Source organism: Sinohyriopsis cumingii, chromosome 5 (genome assembly GCF_028554795.1).
Source record: "Sinohyriopsis cumingii isolate HCF-2022 chromosome 5, ASM2855479v2, whole genome shotgun sequence".
Classification (NCBI taxonomy): domain Eukaryota; kingdom Metazoa; phylum Mollusca; class Bivalvia; order Unionida; family Unionidae; genus Sinohyriopsis; species Sinohyriopsis cumingii.
The window spans coordinates 94,142,095-94,168,823 of NC_142965.1; the positions used below are offsets into that span (position 1 = coordinate 94,142,095).

Here is a 26,729-nt window from a genome sequence, read left to right on the forward strand (position 1 = left end):
TAGTTTTAAGATAGAAGAAAGAAAAAAATTGTGTATCAGAAAAATACATTTATATGAAATTTCAGGAGCCATGCCATAATTGTGTTATATCTGAATTTATGTTATAATGGAGCATGCTATACTGGGTTCACACTATATATTGGATGTCCAAGCAGCACCATTTTTATTTTGCACCAACTAGACCATGGGATAAATTTGGGTGAAAAGTATTTTGAAATCCTTGAGGTAGTTTAGGAAGAGTAGCAATAACAAACTTGGTGCTAATGAAAATATGGATAGCAGACCATTCCATATCTTTTGGTCTGAAAATACAAAAACATTTAAGTTATAAATTAGGGATAATTTCCCAGGGAACAGTACTGATCATATAACATGTACAGATCTTGATGGTTTCTAAGTTATGGCTCTATGGTGCCAGGTGGGTCAAGACAGATCCAGGAAACCATACTGACCAAACATTTCAGCTACCCTTGCAATGCCAAGTATTAGTATAAACTTGAAGATCAAGTTATGATGTTGTTGTTGATTAATGCCATTTTTCAGCACACGATAGGCTATGCATGGTGGCCAGCATTAATGGTGGAGGAAGAACCACTGACCCACAAGAAGCTACTGGCAAGCTTTCTCACATACCCACATTAGCCAAATCTGAGACTCGAACCCACGCAGACAGAGGTGAGATGGCAGTGATCCGTAATGGAGAGCGCTTTAGACCACTTGGCCCTAGGAGCCCCCAAGAAGATCAAGTTATGAACAGTTAGACCCAGGTCCTGGGAGAAATCAAGTGGACAAGGCTAGTTTTATAAACGACATGTCCTTTTTATGCTATGCTAAGAAAGTGATCCTATACGTAAATTGTCTAGGAAAAAAGATTAATCACACACAAATTAATAGACAATATACCAAATGTATTCCAAGATTTTCTTTCCTCTCCACATTTTAATATGTGTGTGAATTTGCATTCACAAGCTGACATATGACAATTAGGGTGAGAGATATCAGACCTGCTTAAGTCTCTTGTTTCTTAATTAAAATAAAAAGTCATGTTGAGTTTTAACTGAAATAAACTGCGGCATTTGGTTCACTTCACAATCCCATCAGTCTTTGGATTTTTCCTAAAATGAATTTTTGTTTGTTTTTAGTTTGATTGTTTTTTAGTGAACTGAACTTTATGCATACATTGAAAAAAGGGCTTTCATATTCATGAAAAGAAAATTGTTTATACTTAAAATATTCAGACAAAGCAGACAGAGATATCAAAAAGTTTTTTTCAAATCACATCTAAATCAGTGCAGTGTAAACTTCATAGACATAGATTTGCTACTGCACTCTAACAATGATGTACATGTAGAACAAGATGTATATTTATTGGTTAATATATATGTACTGTCTGATATTTGACTGGACACTCTGTTTTGGCATTTGGTTGGCAAGCTTGTGAGTTGGCAAGGTCCAACTGAGCTGTCAGACAGTCAGGCTGCAAAGTTTACACATGTAAACAGCTGAGTTTAGTATAATGCCTATAAACATTTACAAAAGTTGTAAACATGTAAAAAACAAACAAACGTGCACATGATGCAGGAACTACTCTCTGCAATTAAAAATGATATATTTCTGCTTAAAACTGTCAGGTTATATTTCTTTTATTTTTTCTTGAGGTGTATGATTTTCATGTTTAATGTAGAATCTCAAAGTAATACAATTGTACAATTTGCACATCAGTTTGACTTTATTATAAATGTTTAATAAATTTTATTTCAAATTCATTATCTACCTTTCAAAAGCACAGCCTTTGATTAGTAACATTTTATTTTTCAGAAACACAGTTTCATGTTTTTAAAACCACTGTACAGTTTCTTGGCCCTTGGCCTACAAAAGCATCCAAATTGCCTGTCTATGCAGGACATCATGATGCCTTATCTGTCTGTTTTTATCATGTACATGTATGTAGCAGTGGAAAACAACATCATAACAATCATGGTGATATTTTATCCAAATTCTCAGATAAAACAGACACATTCCAAAATGTATCTTCTCATAATAAGTGGAAAAATGAATACGGCAAATGAAAGAATCACAAGTTGAGCAAGGTACATTATTATATGCTCATTTTTTTCTCCATTAACTTTACATTGTCAGAATTGTGCAGTATTTTACAATATTGAACACCTTTATACTGCACATGTGTCTAAAAATTGTATAGTGTATTAAGAACTGCTTTGTAAACAAACCATGTACACTCATGTAGTAAACCCTTTAGGTTTAGTTTATTATATTTGTGGATGAAAGTAGAGATGATAAAGTGAATGGTGTAGATGAGTTAACTGAGTCACAAAAAAAACTTTAAAATGAGCAAATGAATGAATGTGATAACTGCTACATCCACAACAAACATGAGAGACACCGTATTGAAAATACCGTTCTGATTATTTAAACAATTATTTAGGAGAAATGTTCATAACGTTTTGTAAATGGAATGGTTCAGACTGTGACCAGTGCTTTTTAAGATCTATACAAATAACATGTAAAGGCATATCGAGGGCATATCTATTAGTGCCGAACCATTTTTATGGTCAATCAGAACACTAATTTGAGACAAAATGCAACTAAAGGTTTTGGTAGGAAACTAAGAGCCTCTGAGCCAATCCGCCAAAAAAGTATTTTTTCCACTGGCTAAATGGACTGTAGCACAACAGCTGCTTTGCAATTTTCCCTGTTTAACTATTTTGATACAATGTTAGGCTATAAATAGAAGACATACACTGTGTGAAACAGGTCATAGCTAGAGTCCCTCTGACAGTGAACATGCAATCGACAGGATGTAAACGTGTCTTTTTTAGTTGGTAATAAGAATAGTAATCAATTTACTTACATTTATACAACCTGAATTTCCTCAAAATGCACCTTTGTTTTCCTTCTGCAAATCTAAGTGACATGACCGATGGCATGGAGAACCTGATACACACCAATATTGTACTATAATTTCGACTACATTTTTTCGAAATGAAATCATGTTCTCCCTACTGCAATGAACTGTCCCAATAAATCTAGACCATCATAGGCAGAATTGAGTTGGATCAACAGAAAAACAAAATCCATCATTCCAGACCAAGTGCAGATTTGTTTGTCAATGAAAAGTCATTTAAAATATGCAAGTTTAAGAAGACCAAAACGGGGAAAAAACAAAAACTAAGTACTGGGCGGTGCTATGTGCGCATTAACATTAATACTATGTACTGATGAATCTATGATTGTATATTTATTTTGAAATGCAGCATAAATTCAATTACTTTGTTTCTTGTAGCATATTCCTTTATTATTAAGCCTTAGGTAGGAAAACGAAATGAGCATATAATAAAATGGTTACTGCATTTGTATGGGAAAATATGAAATGGTTTTTTCAGACTAATTCTAAACTCCCAAAGCTCATGCAGTATTACTCAGGAAAAACTCGTTAATATTTTCCCATAAAAATGCAGTAACCTATAATTATAATAGCAGTCAGCTGTTCATTAAGCCTAACAGTAAAGTAGATACAGGGAAAGGTTAAATATGTAATGGCCTTGATTAAATGGCATCATTTTAGTTACTGTAAACTATATACATGTTTAGAAATGGTGGTAAACACTGCAGCCTTATCAAACAATATAAATAAATGTATATGTTATATATTCTAGCTTACAATTATCATCAGTTACATGATCTCCAAACATCATCATAAAGAAAAAATACAATAGTATACAAAATATATTTTATTCCTATTACTAACTTCATAATTCATAAGGCACAATATATCCAGAGACTTCAAATAAATTTATACAAGTTTGATGAAGTCATAATATGATAGAATATAGTGTTGGTGTTGTTGGATATTGTGGACAAGACATAAGTACAAGACTGAACTTGCAGGGCACATGTACATTAGGCATGACTCTAATATCCAACACCACAAACATTTTAATTTATGTTTTATACCCTATTTGCTAAGTGATACATTAGATTTATCATTGTTCTTTACAAAGATTGATATAAATAAAGCTCTGAAGAAAAAAAAAACAACTTAAAAAGCATAATCTAACATAAATAAATTAAATTGCAACATAACCTACAGTGACTGTGCTGTGCATCAGCAAACCTACTGGGAACTACAAGTACAGAAGCCACCATTGCTCAGTAGCTGTCTAACCACTGGGTTAACCCAGGTTGGCTACCATCATGTTCTTGGACCAGGCACTTTAACTGCCTTGGCAGTAGATAATGTACCTAAGATGTGGCATAAATTACAAACCAAACAATGTCATACACGCACATAACAGCATCCAAAGAATATGACAGTGTCTAAAAATAGAAAAACCTGGATCATTTCATACATTTGCACAGGAAGATCTGTGAGTGATAAATAAATAAATAAATGTTGGATGATATAATAATTTCATATGAGAGCATCATAATCAACATCATCGGGGATGGCGCTGGCATTAATAAAGTTGTCACACAAAAAGTTGCCAACCTCAATATTTTGTTGCCAATTTTCAAAAAATGTTGCCATTTTCATATTACAGTACTACCTGTTTATCTCAACATCCCTGTTACCAAGGAAACATTGTCAGCTCAAGTGGATGTAGAGATAAGTAAGTGGGGGAGGGCTGCACAAAATTTTATTTTGCATTATAAATGAAATTTTAATAGGTCAGTGTTAAGGATTTACACAGAGAAAATAAACAATTGAAATTTGGATTAATTGAAGACAAAACTAATCTAAAATACATGTGTGTATTGACAACTTATTATTGTGCAGAAGAACCCACAATGCATAAAGTTCTGTACATGTATTGTTATGTGTTTAGGCTATTACAAAACATAACAAAGAGTGAAGACGACAAGCTTTGTAAAATTTAGCAAATAACTTATTTCCCAAGAAAAACAAGGTAAAAATGAGAAAAGAACTTGCAGTTTTACCAATCGAATCCAAAAATAATCCAAGAATTAAAAACTAAAACCCCTAGTAATAAAAAGTCCTAATGAAACTGAGTTCAAATCCCATTGAAATACAAAATGGAAGGCAATGACGTAAGCTGAAGTCAGCATTGTACTGATGTGTCAACAATTCTTTGTTGAATCTCAAAATAATATTCCAGTGTTTGAATTCTGTGTAAATTTTGATGACATTCTTTGTCCAAGAATTAATTAAGAGCACTAGTATTTCCAGGGAAAAGAATCATTTTTCTTTTAAATAAAATAATTAGCCCCAAAACTGGCCACAACATACAAAATATTAACTTCTCATGTGTAAAGGCACTAATCACTATTTTTACTCAAAACATCAATAATGAATCTACCTACAATGCAAAACAGATGCTCGGATGTGGGTTAATCCTCTGGAAAAACCTAATTGATACAGGTTATTTCTCAAGTACTCCAAGAATAGCATCGATTTCACTTTGAATCTTTCTCTGAGAAAGAATTTTAATTTTTTTTAACAAGTTGTTTACTTCATCTCTTAGTGGTTCTGAATCAAGGTCAGGATCTAGGTCAGCATAAGATACAAAGTTTCTATTATTAGTTGCTTTTTACTGAATTAAATTTCTGAACAGTGTAAAATCCAGTAAATAAAACTACATTACAATAACATGTAATGGAATAAAAAGAAATTAAAACAAACAAACAAACAATTAAATTAAATCAAATATAAATTAAATCAAATAAACATAACATTACATGAAAAATCCCTAAATTCGAAAATGGATCACATGTTAGACAAGTTATATATCGTTCACATCACGTTAGAACAAAAATAATAAAATATAACTCGTATGTAAAAAATTTTTGTTAGTCCTTGTTTGATCTATCCCAGTCAACAAACACATGTCAATAAACAATTAAATGAGAGATTCATGGTTCCCATTAGTATGTGGTTTTTGTTTACATGCCACATGTACATGGCCTAGATTTTGGTCAGCTGGAGACAGCTAACATGTTGCTGAGGCTACCAAGGGGATAAGGCCTTTTTTGTTTGTTTCATTTGCTTAATATTAATATACAGAACAATCAGTGCTTCCAAGGTAATCAGTGTTTTATGAAGTTGCAGCAAAACTATTTTTTGGGTTCATTAAAAAAACAGAAAACACCCTCATATCATAGCGACTGGTCTGGAAAATTGTTAAAGCCATGTTAAAAATCAAAATCACTTGGTCGATTGCAGCTGTTATTGTCTTCAGTGGTTAATCGATTCTAATAATCCGGTAGCATGAAAGTAGCAGAGCATTTACAGTACCCAGGCCAGTTGTCTACATATGTACATAATTGGATTATGATGTAAAAATGTGCTATTAAGACATGTTTGTCAATATAAACAAATGATTTGTTTATGTAACAATAGATAGCTCCAAGTGCATTTTATATCCAAGTTTGCAACTTCCTTTTATGGTGACTTTAAATTTCTCCTACCCAAATCCAAGATTGTATATACAAGTTTAAACAGCCTAAAAATGTCTCCAAAAACAATCACCAGATGGTATATTTTGCTGCCAATAAGTAAAAACATTGCAATCTGCGACATTGGTGAAGCCCAGTGCCATCCCTGATCATACACCATCTAATGATGATGTGTATTGGTAAGATATTGTTTAGTTATTGTATACACTTGCTTAGAAGTCCAACTTAAAACAAAATCAGACCCTGGTCTGCTATCACATGCTGGCAGATCTGGGCCTATTTAGTATATTCTTCTGATTAAACTTAAACTGCACAAACCCGTTGGTGCCTTATGTGACTGCAGATCTGGGTTAGTGCAGTCTGAAATTGGACTAAACTTATAAACAAGATATATACAATACCTCATATGTCAAGTCAGCCAGACAAAAACTGTGTATAATAAATTTATACAGGCTTTTGCCCATTCACAGAGGGAATGTTTCCCATGGAAGGACGAGTACTGTAGTCATGAACACAGCACCAGGAAAAGGCTGTGATGCAAGTCTAAACTGTCTAGCTACTACTCCAACACTTTTTCATCTTGCTAATCTGCTATCAAAAGATGCAGAAAAATACACATGAAAATATTTGTCCAATTGAAACTGGACTTTAAAGGAGTTCATTGCATTCATGTGATTGTCAGAATTATCAGTAAGTACTCTTATACAGTATTATTTAAAAAAAATACTGTGCTATTTTATGTTATAAAAGTAACAAAGTACAGACAAATGTTTTTAAGTCGCTTTCCATGTACTATTGGTTCGCTGATATATGATCCAAGAGAGGTAAATGATGGAGAGACTAAGACACTGTAACATGGCTTTAAAAAAAAAGAAGCTGTATATAGATGATTGCTTTATAAATGCATTACATGATTACAATACCTTACGAGTACTACCACCTCAGAAATCCAGCCCTCCCAAGCTGAAAGTTTTTCTGCCAACATCTTTGACAGAGTGATCTCTACTTGATAAAGAGACTGGCATAAAATCCTGTGTGTTACTATTTCCATTCATGCAGAGTAGCAGGGTAGTAGAGTTACAACATCAAGAGTTCTGGTATTCATCATTCAAGCAAGTTGGAGAAGTTTCTCATTTTTAGCAAGTATATTCCATCTATATTTTCAACTATTTCTTGGTCTTCTCTAGCTGCGATTTTTTCTTTTCTGTCTATAGAATAACCGTTTGAGGCATCCACATTGGCAAATATAAATGATGTTGCATGCACGTCTCTGTATAAAATTCTTCTCATGTCAGGACAGATACATTTTTTTGTACAAAGTTTATAGTCATAGCATCCACTTCATGATTATGAAGTGACACTTCAATGACTTTACCTGTATAGACTATTGATCCAGTCCTTGCCTTACAGGTAATTTTTGATGAGATAGTTTAGTAGCTAGGTAATGTCCACTGCATGTCCAGAGCAATGCTCATGGCTGGTTACACCTATATCATTATTACAGGGTTTGTAAGGTACCTAAGAAACTTAAAAAGCTTAACAATTTATTTTAACCTAAAAACACTTTTAAAAAAGCCCCCACATTTTAATAAAAACCTTATGAATTTAAAGAAGATCTTAAAAATTCTTTAATCGAATCATCAATTAAAGGGTAAATTCAAGTTTGTATGCGAAAAAGTTGGCACTGCACATAAAAAAAAAGAAAACGTTAAGCCACTCCAAAAATCAAATACAGCTGTCATACATCCAGGTTATTAATAACTCACACATCTGGTTTTTCTATCAGTGGTGATAGAAAGTGCTCATTATTTAGACTATAATATTATTCTGGATCTGTTATAAATTATTTGAAAATATTCTGGACAATGCCATCTTGACAACATCATGGTTCTTGGAGGACCAGTACATTTCTTGTATTGAAAATTATAAGGGACTTTTCATTCGTTTAGGACTTTCAAAGACTTTTAAAAGGACTAGTTTGGATTTACTTCATACTGTAAGTTAATCTCGCCTTTTTCATTTATCACTTTAATAATTAAATTGTTTGTTAAGTTTGTGACCACAGAGTCATAACAAGTCTTTCAGACAGTAAATCATCATATTTGGCTTCATTTGGATCAGCTCCATATTATTTTACATCTCTTTTGGATGATGGGATAAAATGTGTTTTGCTCTTTGATGAGAATGTATCCAATTCAACACAAAAATTAATGACGTAGTACACAACGTGCTTAACACAACATGTTAAGTGAACGGAAACCATGTGGAATAATGTTTCTGATGATCTCCTCAATATACACTGTACTGTTTTTTTATATTTATTTTTTGTTATAGGTTTTAACACCACTTTTTAGCACAAGATGGCGGCCAGTATTAATGGTGGAGGAAGAACCACTGACCCACGAGAAGCAACTGGCAAGATTTCTCCCATACCCACATTGGTTGACCCTGAGACTCAAACCCACGCAGACAGAGGTGAGATGCCAGTGGTCTGTACTGGTGAGCGCTTTAGACCACTCGCCCCCCCTCAATATACTATTAACTTATCCTGAAATTAATGTTACTCTATGAGGAAAAAATAAATGAAGTACACCATTATGAAGAGATATTTATTCACAGTTAATTTCAGCATGTTTATAAATTGAGTATTCAATACTATAATCTGCCAACCCACCCACCCTCCTTTTGCCTTTAGGTCAATCCCTTTATTTTTTCTGGTTGTTATAGGTCCCTAGATAACTTGTGCCTAGCTTATAGTGCGGTTGATGTTTTTGGACCCCAATGTGCCCGAGTTATTGAGGGAGAGGTGTATATGTATATAAAGGATTTAATTTTTCAATGTTTGCTCATTATGTTCATTTGGAAAAGAGGTTCAAGTAAGTCATATTATTAAAAATAATGTGAAATTGACATGTGTGCTATTTGTGTCCATGAAATTCTGAGCATTTTACTACTATGGCCAGGGTCATCAACACTCTTTCCATACATTGGAATGCTTTTGGATGCCAACACTTCTTCTAAACCACCTCTGGTTCCAAATGATTGGCAAAAAGTAGGAGAACTGGAGTGCAATCTTATGCTCAATGCTATCCTTAAGTGGGAAAAATCATTGATAAATGACTAGATACATTGGCAAGGGAAATTTACAATTGGAGATTCATCCAAAACCAGATCTGCTGAGTCATGGTTTATTTTAAGCAAGCTCTCAAAAACAAATAGTTCTCACATCAAATGGTGCAGAGAATTGTTAGGGTGAGATAACCCACTACTTGAAAGTGTACAAGGGGAAGTGGAGAATTTTATATCAGTGCTCCAAGCAAGAAAATATTTCTCTGCTTCAATAGCCTAAATAGCTAACTTACTACTATGGCTCTTAGAAATAATGAATACTCATCACAATAAAAGGTTACTGTTCCACAATCTCTGACATGCTACACTGTTGCCCTGCCAACCCTGACGAGTCTGTCTCTGCAGGGCAGTTGATTTCCATAAGATTTACCAGTTTTCGGTAAGGTGTAACAAAATATCATGTACTGCTATAGTAAAGATGAAAAACGTAATTAAAAGTTTGACGCAGTGACGATAAACATTATGTTCAACTGAAAAGGCTGTAAAGTACGCATAGACTTTATTTACTACTAGTACAGTTGCACAAACTTTAGTTCCAAACCCAATGCAACTCAATGGCTTGTTGCTATCTCTCAACTTGAGACAATTCATGGAAATTCATTCTCCATTTCACTTGATGACGGCAATCATATCTCCCGTGATGAGACATACTCAAATTGGCATGTGATGTCCAGTACACACAATTTCCAGCTTTTATTCACAAGAATCTGAATACTCTTATTAATTTTCTGTGTTGATTATTAACATTTGTCTAGAAGATTATTTTCCCTTCTTTTATTATTAACATGCATTGCTTTCTGTACACCATTTTAAAAATATGATATAATCAACAGTCTGATCATGCAGACGCTTCTCATGAACAAACAGGTGCAGTTTAAAGCATCTGTGGTGCTGCTGTCAAGTTAGTCTGGCTCCCTGACTAATTTCACTAATTCTAATATGAAAACCGGATCCAAATCAAACGTGGACAAACCAATTATTCTGTTTATATTCTGGTTCTTTTGGCAGTGATTATTTTTCCATAGTTTTTGCTTGTATGCCATAAGTCCTTATTTTAAGTGTAAGGGCTGATAGGTCTGACATTGTCATGGAAGAGATGACAGAGGACTAAACAAAGACTTATCTTCTGGTAAAATATTGATTTGACACACCAGAAGGCATTGGCCTTCTTCTTACAGCAAAATCTCTCATTATTTCTCCTCCTGTATTAGAATTGCTTACTACTTGACCTAGCTACAGCAGGTAGGATTAGCAAAATACATGCTATGTCGGTTAACCCAAACTATCAACATTATCTTGTGATCGATAAGTATCACTCAAGACAGACCCCGCTGCCACAGCAGAAAGTTTTTGCCTGGGAGAGTTAGATATGTGAGGCGATAGTAGTACTCCTAAAGAATTATGATCAAGAAAGTATTATTGAAGAACGTTTAAATCCAAGAATTAGTTTAACATTTTCTGTAAAACGTTAATTTAGCATTATATTGAGACAAATGCCTGCAAAGAACCTGTGTTAAAAGTGAATGTTAATATAACAAGTTGAATGCTGTTTCATAATTGTGTACAGTGTATAAAAAATTGAGGATTTCATGAACTGGATTTCAACAGCTAATAATTAAAATGAAGTGCAAGTTATAAAGTGGTTAACCAATTTAATGGAAATCATGACCATACCCGTATTAGGAGGGGTGAGAATATTCAAGGAGCTAAGTGAGAGTCCATTGTGTCATTCTTTTCTCTGTCGTTGCCTCTTCTGTATACATGGAATGATGAACAACATGAGACCACTTAGAGCAATAACAGTTCCAGTCATGATGAAAGAGGTTGTATAACTTTCTGTCTCATCAAAAAGCCAACCTGTAATTGAAAAAAAAAAGGTTTTCAACAACAGGTAAATGTTAACACAAAAAGTCATTCTGTCAAATCTCTCACCTTTTTCATATCTTATTAAGAAACCCTGAATGGTATAATCTATTCTAAGTTTCTGGTCATATTTCAATTCTGTATCTTGTTAATGAAATTTCCATGAAATGACAAAACCTACTGAGAACACAATGTAGCTATGTACCCGATAGCAGGTGTAAATACTTTCTGTCTCTCTCAACACCATCTCTTTTTAACTGTACTTGTTACACACCAGTAGCAGATGTAAATACTTTCTGTCTCTCTCTCAACACTATATCTTTTTAACTGTACTTGTTACACACTAGTAGCAGATGTAAATATTTTCTGACTCTCTCTCAACACCTTATTTTTAAATTGTACTTGTTACACACCAGTAACAGATGTAAATACCTTGTCTCTCTCTCAACACCCTATTTTTAAATTGTACTTGTTACACACATGTAGATGCAAATACTCTCAACACCATCTCTTTCTAACTGTACTTGCTACACACCAGTAGATGTAAATACTTTCTGTTTCTCAACACCATCTCTTTCTAACTGTACTTGTTACACACCAGTGGATGAAAATACTTTCTGTCTCTCTCTCAACACCCTCTTTTTAACTGTACTTGTTACACACGTGTAGATGCAAATACTCTCAACACCATCTCTTTCTAACTGTACTTGTTACACACCAGTAGATGCAAATACTTTCTGTCTCTCAACACCATCTCTTTTTAACTGTACTTTTTACACACCAGTAGAGCTTATTTAAGAGCCCTTTTGTCTGTCTGTTATCTGATGTTGGCAGACATTTGCAATTGCTGCTCCTAAACTACTGGGAGGATTGCCAAAATAATGTTACATACACATTCATGACACGGTCTGGTTAGTCCCAAATGAAAACATTCAAGTATGCCCACCAAAGCAAGACACATTTAAAAAAAAAAAAAAAAACTTGTCGCCTGAATAGATGGTCATATTGACATGGAGTCTTCATGTGATATCTTGTTGGTCCCAATCGAAAAGGATACTGATCTGACATCCAATATTGTGATATCTTGTTGGTCCCAATCGAAAAGGATACTGATCTGACATCCAATATTGTGATATCTTGTTGGTCCCAATCGAAAAGGATACTGATCTGACATCCAATATTGGATGGTCATATCAACATGGAATTTTCACAGAAGAATGGTGCCTATCAGTTATCCAATATCACTGACTTAAAATTGTGTTCTCACTACACATCCAGAACAGAAGACTTCTCACATCTAAATAAAAATACCATAGCTGGGACATCTTTACAATCTTGTTATCCTGATTCTCTGAATGATAATCAGATCAATATGAGGTTTTTACTGAAAGACTTCTTACAAGCTGGTCCTAAATGAAAATGGTGCCAATCTGTAGTCCAATACGGCCACCTTGGCAGTCATATTGAAAATCTTGGTTAATATTTCTTCTTCTAAATGCAGTTTTCACCAGAAAACTTCTTATGATGACTAGTTTGTCTTAAATGATAATAACATTAATTTTCATGCTATAATCGCCATGAAAGGTTTTCAGCAACAAGCATATAATGATGTCAAGTTTGTTCTAAATGCAAATGGTAGTGATCTTACATCCAAAATGTCTAAAGGAACTGCTGTGGCTTACAAACTTGAAACTGTCTTACTTTATGATAAAATCTTACTCATCAAATAGCCTTAATTTCAATCGAACCAATCATATTTCAGAATGCTATATCCCTATAGGCATTTTCAATAAGGGTTGTTGTCTTCCCTAGTAGGAACTCTTCAGTGCATTTTTTGCGCATCCATTAGATGCCGCTTCAACTTCCATGGGCTACCCATTCATCAGCTGTCAAAGAATGCATATGGCAAAAACCCGCAAGTATTGTTGCATTTGTAGCAATTTCAGAGGGAAGGAAGTAGATGGGAAAACAATATCATTGCATAGATTTCTTTTGGCTTCATTGGTCATGGCTAGTACAGAAAGATTTCACTTACACAGTTAACAGCCAAATGTGTTCCAATCATTTTGTGAATAGAAGTGGGCCATCAAAAGAGCATCCAGTGCCTTCGGTTCTCCCAAACAAGGTGTTTAATGCATCGGTATGTGGCTACATTGAGTACTATTATGCTCCATCCATTTTATATGAGATGTGGGGTAGGATTTATTGTTATTCTGTGGTTTTTAATCAGCTGTAATCGATAGCATTGTGTATGCTTTTAAACAAATAGTCATATTCCATATTTAACTTATTAAGTGTGCTCCTCTTTGTGATGTGTTACATACAGATGGTCAGAGATAACAAAAATTGTGCATTTGCGTGTAGTCTGCTACTGCATTGAAGTTTAATATGATTTTGTAATGACCTTTATCAAATGTTGTATTGTCTTTAAATCTGCTGTTGTCATTGGCACTGTAATGTCTACAGGTGCACAGTTACACTGTAAATATGGACTAACGTTCTACCCATGCAGTATTTAAAGGAAATGTTGTAACTTACACCAGCACCAACATTTAATTGTGCATATTAAAAAAATTATGTTTATATTGTATAATTATTTAATTTCAGAATCTGGAGAGTGAAACCTTGGAACATGCCAATAGTGACTTTCAACTAAATGAAGATATGGAACAAGGTGACATTGCTGAACAATTGAGTGATGATGAGGATGATTAAAATAATATTTCAGAACCATTTATAGCAAAACCTGAATCACCTCTGGACATCTCTATACATTTACATGATTTTTGTGGACCAATAAATTTAAAAGATATTGCCAACCAATGCCCTACTGAGGACAGATGTTTCTACACAATGTGATTTTAATGAAATGTCACCTGAATATGGCACCCCTGTTAACAAAGTTAATTGTAGACTGTGGGATACAGGTTAATTCCCGTTTTAACATTTGAGGATCCTGAAAATGATAACCGAAAATTGATATTTTATACTGGAGTTCCAAATTTAGCTACTTTCAAAGCAATATTTGATGAAATTAAGGATGATCCCATAAGTCGGACAGCTCGTTATGGTACTACAGGTGGAAAGGGATGTCTAAGACTTCCGTCTGATAGATGAATTCTTTCTTGTCTTGATGCGATTGAGACCAGGCTTGTTACTGGAAGACTTAGCAGATCGATTTAACATTCGAACATCGACATGTGGAATGATTTTTAACAAGTGGATTGATTATTTGTATATACAGTTAGATTGACTAATCCAACGGCCTTCAAGACGTGCTGATGAACATATGCCACTTAGTTTCAAGGAAAAATATCCAAATTGTAGGGTGATAATTGACTGTACAGATTTACGCATGGAAAACGCCTAGTTCCTTACAGCACCAATCTTTGATGTACAGTGATTAAAAATCACATATGACATGGAAAGTGCTAATTGGGATTAGTCCAGTTGGGGTTGTAACATTTGTATCAGATTTGCAGGCAGGGAGTGCAAGTGACAAACAAATTACTAAAGACAGTGCCCTGATTGACATGTGTGAACCTGGAGATGCCATTATGGCAGACAAAGGATTCCTTATCTCAGACATCACAAGCCCAAAAGGTGTCCATTTCATCATCCCTCCATTTAAACAAAAGAAAAAACAGTTCTCCAAAAGAAAAGTGCAACAAACACAAACAAGTGAAACAATATGAACCTTCCTCCAAAACACTGTTAAATTGTTGTTGTTGTTGTTGTGGAGTTTAATGCCATTAAATGGTGGAGGAAGAACCCAGGAAAACCCTGGGAAGAACCACCGACCCATGAGAAGCTACTGGCAAGCTTTCTCACATACCCACATTGGCTGAATCCTAGACTAGAACCCACACAGACAGTTGTTAAACTGAACATTGTTGATGTGCTGGTCATGAAAAAAAAACACTTCACTCTTTAACTGTCGCTTGCTATCTTTGTCAAAACTAAATAATTGTAAACACCAATGTCTTTACAATTAGGAATGTTACACAGATCTCTCATCCAATTATTCAATGACAATGGCGATGATGTTTTCCTTGAATTGTGTTACTGTGGACCATTTAACAAAACACAATTTACATCTTGTAGGCCCAATGCTTTAATCCCCTTCACTCGCTTGACTAATTCTTCTTTTCTCCCACTAACATTCTGCCCATGCTGTCTCAGGTAAGATTTAAGTTCCAGGATTTTACATCTTTCCAAAGTGTCATCGTTTAAATAGCTCATTTTAGAGAGTAATTAAAATCGATAAACAGAGCCCAAGGAAGTTGATTAAGTGATGACAGCATTCCCTAAGGAAAGTAAGTAACTTATTGATAAGGCCTATATACATGCAATACATTTAATATAAGAATGGTACCCGGTGCCTGTTCTATGCTTAATTGATCTTCTTATTTTTAAACAAAATTTTAACAAGAAAAACTTACACCTATGCTCAGGTCCAAAATACGAAACAAATATGGGAAAAACAGGACACTTGGCAGCTATGTAATACTGCTTGTGATCATGTGACCGTGGACTGGCTTAAGCAAGGGAAGTTGAATTTGGTTTTTGACTTCAAGCATTGTAAAACAATTAATACCCCTTTGATTCTATCAGCAGCGTTTGGTTGGCTTCAGTGTTTGAAGTTTGTCCACATGGATTGTATTATGTGTGATCAGATGTAATTCCAAAGATTAGAGATTAAATGATTATGATCAGAGTACTCAAGAGCTCACTCAGCCTGAAACACAGCTGGTCTGGCTTCGGTGTTTAAGAGTGTTGAGATGTCTAAGCATGCATAATCTCTTAATGCTGCAACAACAAAACCTAAGCAACCAAAATATCAGAAACTCAATGATAGATGAAAAATGGAATTTCATTGGTTGGAATTAGTTTCAATGGACATTATTATATGCATTCTGCCCTTCCTGTAAAACTGATTTGAACGTTTGATATGGTGGCAAGAATGACATCATGCATCATTGTTGTTGTTGTTGTAGGGTTTAACGCCATTTTTCAGCACAAATAGGCTATACATGGCGGCCAGTATTAATGGTGGAGGAAGAACCCGGGAAAACACCGGAAAGAACCACCAACCCATGAGAAGTTACTGGCAAGCTTTCTCACATACCCACATTAGCCGAATCCGAGACTCAAACTCAAGCAGGCAGAGGTGAGATGGCAGTGATCCGTAACGGAGAGCGCTTTAGACCACTCGGCCACTCGGGGCCCCATCATGCATCATATTAAAACATATAAAATGTGACAAAAAATATGCTGTCACTGATATTCACATATATGCCAACCCCAAGTGAGGTACAAGCATAATTATTGCTAACATAAGTGGCAAGAAAGCATAGTATGAGCATGAAAAGTGTGACTTATAAGTTACTAGTACAGTACTAATATTAGTACCCCTACATTGATGAGACTATGACATCACAGCTAAAAATGTAGTTTATTTTCACTGCTAAGCTGTAAAAGCAGATCAAAATACAAAATTAGGATAATTTCATGTGGATTAGAACCAGAATACCAAACAAAACATACTGTAAAATTATTTTTCTTTAACTGGTCTACATGTCTAACATTTTCAGCATGATCACGAAGTTCACAAATCCTGCATGACAAAGTGTTAAACCCCCAGTGCTGTATTGCATCATTATCATATTCTTTTTTTTTTACAGATCTGTAAAGCAGTGTTGATTTATCCTTTTTCTGATCAGACTTGTTTCTAAGCTTAGAAAGACCCATCCATTCTAAGAGTTTTCTTCCACAAGTCAAAACATAAAAGCCTGTTCACCATTTTCTTCAAAAGTACAGACTGGTCTGCTAACTAACTTGAATATCAATATAATGAACCTGCATGACATAATTTCAAATTAAAGAAACCCATCTGTTTTCTTGGAAACGGGTCTTTTTGTGGCTATAAACAGACAATTAGGAAAAATATGTAGGTCAATGCAAGACAAATTAAGATGAGTGGAATTAAAATGATGTTAATATAAATGACAAACACAACTATTTTTATTGGTTTATTATTGTAAGTTTTAATGTACTAAAAAAGCATAATCCACACACAGGAGAGCATAAGATATAATTTGGTGAAAAACACATAATGATTACATCAAAAGCATATGGATGGCATTTTCACAGAATCAGATTCAAATGATGGTAACGATATATATGCCGAAACAATGTTAACCATCTCTGTACCCAAACAAATTCCTCCGTTTACAGTAGCAGATAATTTTTCAGATTTAGTCAAAATAATTTTCCTTGACCCTGACACTGCACAAAAGTTCGCAAACAAACAGATGAAAACAGACAAAAACCACTCAAGCATTCGGTCCTAATCAGGTTAAGAAAGTCAAACACATGTACGACCATAAATAATTAGCCATTCTCCATCCTCTCCTTTTGAAGTCAAAGCTCTTCAAATTTTACAAATCTCTCACTTTGTCCTTAGCTGACTTCTCTATTTATGTGTTGGGAGTTTTTCAAGAATATCAGAAGTGGTTTCAATACTAAATAGTTTAAAAGAAAAAAATGGTATTATCTTGGATTTCAGGAAATTATTTTAAGACAATAGAATGCCAGTCCCTTAATATGAATCTTTTTTTATTTCTTTCTGCCCTTCTTCTAACTACATGTCTTTTTATATTGTGTGCAGGCTTTATTAGGGTCAGTCTGTGTCTACATAAATACACCAGTTTGTTCACATAGGCCAAGAATATAATTTGCATGACATGGTGCCAATATATGATCACACAACAGCCATTAGGAATAAACATGACTAACAGTAATCCTGTATTTTTATACCAACCCATTTGCTGAGTAATGCTGTAAAAGCCAAATGAGGTTTGGTTTGAATTACAATGTTCTCATGAAATGATATTCAAGGCACAAAACTGAACCTTTCTCATTAATCCAATACTGAATATGGTAAAATGCTGCTATATTATAGTCACCATGCCCCCTTAAGGGTTTGGGAATATAGAATACTATATTACTAACATAATACATACTGTGCCTTTGGAGGAACAGATCCTAGTAATTTAGCTGTGAAGAGGTCTTTTTTTGGCCACTCAAATATGACCTACCATAAAGACAATAATGCAGAGTTTCTTTTGTGAGAGATAATGTGATCTCACAAATTATTATTTTATGTAGCAAATTCACTCACCAACATGGCAATGCAAAAATATTAATTTTTCAATAAACAAATGCAGAAATTAAAGTCACACTCGTGACCTACACCAAACCTTTCAAAAGCTAATTTCATTGTCTTTCTGATTCACTTTCCAAATTGAATGCCTTAAAAGTTTACATGCCATTAATTGCCCAAATATTACAAAATTAGGATTTGTTCATACAATCTGGAAAAGCAATCATGTACTGTTGGCCACCCTGTCATATTGGTGTTATGAATAATTGTAATAAAGTTTAAACTTTAAAATACAATGCAAAATCATTATTTAATTAACTGAATTGGATGAGATATTTTGTGTCAATATGTTTTATATTTTATAGCAGCAGGGACATCTTGATTTGCCTATGTTCATCTGTTGGTCTTTCTAGAGCCAGCTTGTGGTCAAGTTTACACAGATACCACATGATGTACACTAGCAAAAACTGATTTACTTTTCCTTGGAAAATAAACCAGATTCTTTGTTCAGTTTCTCTCCTCTTAAATTCAAGCTTCTGATTCTTTATAACTATACAGATATAAATGATTTACTTGCCTCAGCAAAGTTTTATAACTATACAGATATAAATGATTCACTTGCCTCAGCAAAGTTTTATAACAGAACTATACAGATATCAATGATTCACTCCCTCAGCAAAGTTTCTTGAGGTGATAAGTACTGGATAAAACTCTGATGCTCTAAGCACAAATACAATGGAGTTTCTACATTAATTTTTAATTTAATTACTTTTCTTTTGAAAATAAACTCTATTCTGTTTCACTTGTCATCATAATAGAGTGAGCAGAGCTTCACTGATTCAGCATGGTGATTTCAAAGGTATTCTGTGCCAAGTGGGTAAATGGTTTTTGGATCTATGCTCTTTGTAGAGGGATCCAACTTATACACAAGTATATATAGCACCTGATTCGATACTTGTGCCACATAGTGGAATCCTTCAAATGTGTACTATTTTTTTGACTCTGATCTTTTAAAAAGTGAAGTGGGAATATGTGTGGTTTATAAGTACAATTTGTATTTTGTGTGTGCTTTGACCATACCTGCAAGAGGTGGCCCAGCAAGGGACGTCACTCCTGCCACCATATTACTGATCCCAAATGCTTCTGAAAGTAAGTCTATTCCCACGAGATCGACCAGCACTACAGAGGTTAGAGTGATTGTCACGCCTAAATGAAACAAGACAATGATGTACAGTTGAAACAAGACAATTATACACAGCAGCAGACCATTCAATCATCTAAAGCTAAATGAAACAAGACAATGATGTACAGATGCTGATCATTTATATCTCCAGCTAAAGTAATTTTACAGCAAACAAACCATGACATTGGCATTTGCAAACAATATGCAAGTTAGCTCATTTACTACTGAAGGAAATTAGTGAAGCAGATGGTTTTGTGACTGTTATGAATACCAGAACATAGTGATCATTAAACTGACAAGGATGTGTTTTATCATCATACTGACATGGATAAGAATGTGTTTTATCATTAAATTGACATGGATAAGAATGTGTTTTATCATTATATTGACAATGATAATGTGTGTTTTGTCATTATTTTGACAAGGATAAGAGTGTTTGTTTTATCATTATATTGACATGGATAAGAATGTGCGTTTTGTCATTATATTGACATGGATAAGAATGTGTTTTATCACTAAATTGAAAAGGATAAGAATGTGTTTTATCATTATATTGACAAGGATAATGTGTGTTTTGTCATTATTTTGACAAGGATAAGAGTGTGTGTTTTATCATTATATTGACAAGGATAAGAATGTGTTTTATCATTATACTGACAAGGATAAGAATTTGTGTTTTGTCATTATATTGACATGGATAAGAGTGTGTGTTTTATCATTATATTGACAAGGATAAGAATGTGTTTTATCACTATATTGACATGGATAAGAGTGTGCTTAATCATTATATTGACAAGGATAAGAATGTGTTTTATCATTACATTCACATGGATAAGAATGTGTGTTTTATCACTATATTGACATGGATAAGAATGTGTGTTTTGTCATTATATTGACAAGGATAAGAGTGTGTGTTTTATCATTATATTGACAAGGATAAGAATGTGTTTTATCACTATATTGACAAGGATAAGAACGTGTTTTATCACTATATTGACATGGATAAGAGTGTGTGTTTTATCATTATATTGACAAGGATAAGAACGTGTTTTATCATTATATTGACAAGGATAAGAATGTGTGTTTTGTCATTATATTGACATGGATAAGAATGTGTGTTTTGTCATTATATTGATATGGATAAGAGTGTGTTTTATCATTATATTGACAAGGATAAGAATGTATTTTATCATTATATTGACAAGAATAAGAATGTGTTTTATCATTAAATTGACATGGATAAGAATGTGTGTTTTGTCATTATATTGACAAGGATAAGAGTGTGTTTTATCATTATATTGACAAGGATAAGAATGTGCTTTGTCATTATATTGACAAGGATAAGAATGTGTCTTTTATCATTAAATTGACATGGATAAGAATGTGTTTTATCCTATATTGGCATGGATAAGAATGTGTGTTTTATCATTATATTGACATGGATGCGAATGTGTTTTATCACTATATTGACATGGATAAGAATGTGTGTTTTGTCGTTATATTGACAAGGATAAGAGTGTGTGTTTTATCATTATATTGATAAGGATAAGAATGTGTTTTATCATTATATTGACAAGGTAAAGAATGTGTTTTATCATTATATTGACAAGGATAAGAATGTATTTTATCACTATATTGACAAGGATAAGAATGTGTTTTATCATTAAATTGACATGGATAAGAATGTGTTTTATCATCATATTGACAAGAATTTTTTTGCGTTTTATCATTACATAGACAAGGATAAGAATTTGTGTGTGTTTTATCTTTACAATGACAAGGACATGAATTTATGTACATTTTATTACAGTGACAAGGAATACAATTTATGTTTTGTCATGAAACTGACAAGGATAAAAATTTGTTTTTTATCATGAAATTGAAAAGGAAATTTTATGCATGTTATCATGGCAAGGATAAAAAATTATGTTTTATCATTATATTGACATGGATAAGAATTTGTGTTTTATCATTATATTGACATGGATAAGAATGTGTGTGTTTTATCATTATATTGACATGGATAAGAATTTGTTTGTTTTATCATTATATTGACATAGATAAGAATGTGTGTGTTTTATCATTATATTGACATGGATAAGAATTGTGTTTTATCATTATATTGACATGGATAAGAATTTGTGTGTTTTATCATTATATTGACATGGATAAGAATTTATGTTTTATCATTATATTGACATGGATAAGAATTTGTGTGTTTTATCATTATATTGACATGGATAAGAATTTTGTGTTTTATCATTATATTGACATGGATAAGAATTTGTGTGTTTTATCATTATACTGACATAGATAAGAATGTGTGTGTTTTATCATTATATTGACATGGATAAGAATTTGTGTGTTTTATCACTATATTGACATGGATAAGAATTTGTGTGTTTTATCACTATATTGACATAGATAAGAATGTGTGTGTTTTATCACTATATTGACATGGGTAAGAATTTTTGTGTTTTATCATTATATTGACATAGATAAGAATGTGCGTGTTTTATCATTATATTGACATGGATAAGAATTTGTGTGTTTTATCATTATATTGACATCGATAAGAATTTGTGTGTTTTATCATTATATTGACATGGATAAAAATTTGTGTGTTTTATCATTATATTGACATGGATAAGAATTTGTGTGTTTTATCATTATATTGACATAGATAAGAATGTGTGTGTTTTATCATTATATTGACATGGATAAGAATGTGTGTTTTATCATTATATTGACATGGATAAGAATTTGTGTTTTATCACTATATTGACATGGATAAGAATTTGTGTGTTTTATCATTATATTGACATGGATAAGAATGTGTGTGTTTTATCATTATATTGACATGGATAAGAAAATGTGTTTTATCATTATATTGACATGGATAAGAATTTGTGTGTTTTATCACTATATTGACATGGATAAGAATTTGTGTGTTTTATCATTATATTGACATGGATAAGAATTTGTGTGTTTCATCATTATATTGACATGGATAAGAATGTGTGTGTTTTATCATTATATTGACAAGGATAAGAGTTTATGTGTTTTATCACTATATTGACATGGATAAGAATGTGTGTGTTTTATCATTATATTGGCATGGATAAGAATTTGTGTTTTATCATTATATTGACATGGATAAGAATTTGTGTGTTTTATCATTATATTGACAAGGATAAGAATTTGTGTGTTTTATCACTATATTGACATGGATAAGAATGTGTGTGTTTTATCATTATATTGGCATGGATAAGAATTTGTGTTTTATCATTATATTGACATGGATAAGAATGTGTGTGTTTTATCATTATACTGACATGGATAAGAATTTGTGTTTTATCAGTATATTGACATGGATAAGAATGTGTGTGTTTTATCATTATATTGGCATGGATAAGAATTTGTGTTTTATCATTATATTGACATGGATAAGAATTTGTGTGTTTTATCATTATACTGACAAGGATAAGAATTTTTGTGTTTTATCATTATATTGACATGGATAAGAATTTGTGTTTTTTATCACTATATTGACATGGATAAGAATTTGTGTTTTATCATTATATTGACATGGACAAGAATTTGTGTGTTTTATCACTATATTGACATGGATAAGAATTTGTGTGTTTTATTATTATATTGACAAGGATAAGAATTTGTGTTTTATCATTATATTGACATGGATAAGAAAATATGTGTGTTTTATCATTATATTGACAAGGATAAGAATTTGTGTGTTTTATCATTATATTGACATGGATAAGAATTTGTGTGTGTTTTATCACTATATCGACAAGGATAAGAAGTTGTGTGCTTTATCATTATATTGACAAGGATAAGAATTTGTGTGTTTTATCACTATATTGACAAGGATAAGAATTTGTGTGTTTTATCATTATATTGACAAGGATAAGAATTTGTGTGTTTTATCACTATATTGACATGGATAAGAATTTGTGTGTTTTATCATTATATTGACATGGATAAGAATTTGTGTGTTTTATCATTATATTGACAAGGATAAGAATTTGTGTGCTATCATTAAATTGAGAAGGATAAGAAGTTGTGTGTTATCATTAAATTGAGAAGGATAAGAAGTTGTGTGTTATCATTAAATTGAGAAGGATAACAAGTCATGCTTGTGTTAACTTTGTATCATTTGTGCATTTGCTGAAATGAGACTTCACTATTCGATGTCCTTACACAAAATGAGAAGAATCTCTCAGTCATAATTTTTGGAACAATCAGACACTATTATTAGCACACATTGTGAATGAATGTAAACATTCTTACCGTGCCTCATTAATTTAATTGTGTCAGACCTTGTTCACAATATTTCAAGTCATTTCACTGATAAAGATCCTCACAGTTATATTTTTAATGAGCCATACAATTTACACATGTCAATCAATCTAAATATCCATCCTGTTTATTATAATTGTAACTGTATCAGGAATTACTAATTCACAACACTGTGACTTTAGTTTTACAAAGCAGAGTTTTCATTCTATGCATCACCATATATACTCTCTTTTAAGTCAAGTCCAATTACAAGCAACACAGACCCTGATCTTAAGTCACATAATGCACTAGGAGATCAGGGTCTATGTTGCTTGTTTTGCTGATCACTCCCAAGTAATGGCACAGACCTTGATCTGCTGGTGCATTATGTAACAGCAGATCTGGGTCTGTGTAGTTTGTAATTGCTTTGGTGTTGGTTTTGTGGTTTTGCCATTTTCATTACATGACAGTCTCTACATGGTGAACAGTATATCTGGTGGAAAAAGAACATGGGAAGACCCCAAGAAGAATTAAAAAATCAAGGAAAGCTACTGGCAAGCTTTCTTACATACCAACATTGGTCAAACCGAGAATTGAACTCACACAAACAGATGTACAAGTGATCTTTATGGGCAAGCACATTGGACACACTGCCACCAGGGACTCCTGGTTGGCAGTTAGAATCAACTTACAATCGAGTATATATGGCACTATTACTCTACAGCACATAGTAACATACATTATCAAACAGAGCTAAAAATAACCAATATAGCAACAAAAGTAGGTCACAATTTATATTAGTTAATATAATATTATAAGTTGAATGAATTTTGTCATGTTCAATGACAGCAGGTGCAACAACGTAACAGTGTCAGAGAAACAATGTTAAATGTAAAAACTGAATACAATTACTCAAAAAATGAAAGGTATGTCACTGTGACCCATGTCAAAAGACTTTAGAAATGGAACCAAATGAAAAAAATAATTTAAAAATCTACAGCTACAATGATGACACCAACCCAATCAGGAAAGTAGTATCTCTGCACATGCTTGGAAAACAATAAAAAAATATATACAGTGAAAGGATACTTACCAATAAAGGCCCCAAATATAGAATGAATTGAAAGGATACTTACCGCTGAATGCCCCAAAAATACATGCATAGGCCATTAGGAGGGAGAAGCTATCACAGAGTGGGATCAGTGTGGATGCAACACCACAAATAACCACTGCAGCACTGTAGAGGTAGAGTCGGTTGACACATGGCAAGTCAGACAGAAAGCCAAAAGTTACACGGCCAATGGTATTGGCAATTCCTGCAGCTGAAATTGTCCATGCTGCAAGGTCTTTATCAATACCTGCAATTAATGAAAGGGAAACTCCATGTTCTCTTTTGTTTATTACATATAGTGTGCAGTATATAGGTTTTTTTTTAATGATTTCTGTACCAGAATGGATAATTGTTGTCCCAAAAAACTGGTTAAATGTCCCATATTATCAATGTCATTGTCAGCCATCATTACAGATGGCATATTATGCTACAAGGTAAGTTAGTTTACGATGACTACTTGCACTAAACAGTTGAAACATCAGATTCCAGTACTTCCATGCTGAATATAAAAAACTATTTGCTCTAATGAAGTCTGTCTTTTTTTAATACTGAAACTAAAATAGGAACCAACCTTTTTTTAATTTCTGACTCAAATAATGCATTATGTATGTTTATAAGTGATAGTCCTTGCAATCACAACTAAAGGTCACACTAGGCACCCGGGTACTCAGGTACCCTCCCATTCGTAATTACCGGGTTAATAAAATTAGCTATAGGGTACCTGTTTAGTCCATGTTAAAAAGCGCCCCCCTCCCACGTTTCCAAGTTTAGATCAAAGATTCTATCAGGTTAAGTTAGGAGCAAGACACAGAATAACGAGTACAATTTGAGGCTTGTGTCATGTGACAATGATCTATCATAGACCTCAATCTAATGAGGCTTGTATTTTCGAGGTGTGCAACCATCTGGCTATGTGCGTGAAATAGTTTCCTTATTTTCTATTTATAGTAACTGTATATGACACATTTCCAAGAAAACAGACAGGTTTCTTGAATTTGAAACCATGAGCGACATATTCATTACATCTTGATATACACTTACGTTGCAGACCAGTCTATATTGAAAAACCATAGTGCCAAATATGAAGTGAAACAGGCTTTTTTTTATGTGACTCATGGATGTCATACGACTAAAATATGTTAGAGGTTTGTGATTTTGTTAAATTGAAGAACATTTTGCATCAGGGAAAGGACAAAACAATAGCGCTTTGCAAAATTTGCAAGAGGAATTTACCAGTAATGTAATGCAGCATTCAGAATTTCTGGACTTGACTTTACAAACTTTCAAATAAATTGAAACATGTGATATAGGCTAGTTAAAGTAAATATCTATAAATAATTTATCATTTTGTTTTTTGTCTGTATTCTCATACTTATCCATATGGATTTAGCAGGTTTGTGACAAGAATTTAACTTACTGCAGATAGAGTTATATAGCAAAAATAAATGTAAATTTTTCATTCAGTTTTCTGTAATAAGGCACGAAATATAGACTACTCTTTTTATGTCTGAAAATCCGATTTTTGCCACTCATTTAGAAATAAT

General features: G+C 33.2%; 1 protein-coding gene across 3 annotated transcripts in view; it reads right to left on the minus strand.

The window, feature by feature from the left end:
- Positions 1–1,250: 1,250 nt before the first annotated feature.
- Positions 1,251–26,729, minus strand: part of LOC149799789 (monocarboxylate transporter 12-like) — a 33,353-nt gene continuing 7,874 nt past the window's right edge. The window contains exons 5-8 of one of the 3 annotated variants that reach the window (XR_016421235.1): positions 25,211–25,432; positions 19,673–19,798; positions 11,239–11,421; positions 1,251–7,023 (exon numbers count right to left, since the gene is read on the minus strand). Coding sequence is in view for 1 of the 3 variants with exons in the window: in XM_089959173.1 (XP_089815299.1) it covers positions 11,291–11,421; positions 19,673–19,798; positions 25,211–25,432 (479 nt within the window). In the remaining 2 variants the exon portion in view is untranslated. Of the gene's footprint in view, positions 11,422–19,672; positions 19,799–25,210; positions 25,433–26,729 lie in introns of all 3 variants that reach the window. The other 2 variants (XR_016421236.1, XM_089959173.1) reach the window with 2 other exon arrangements.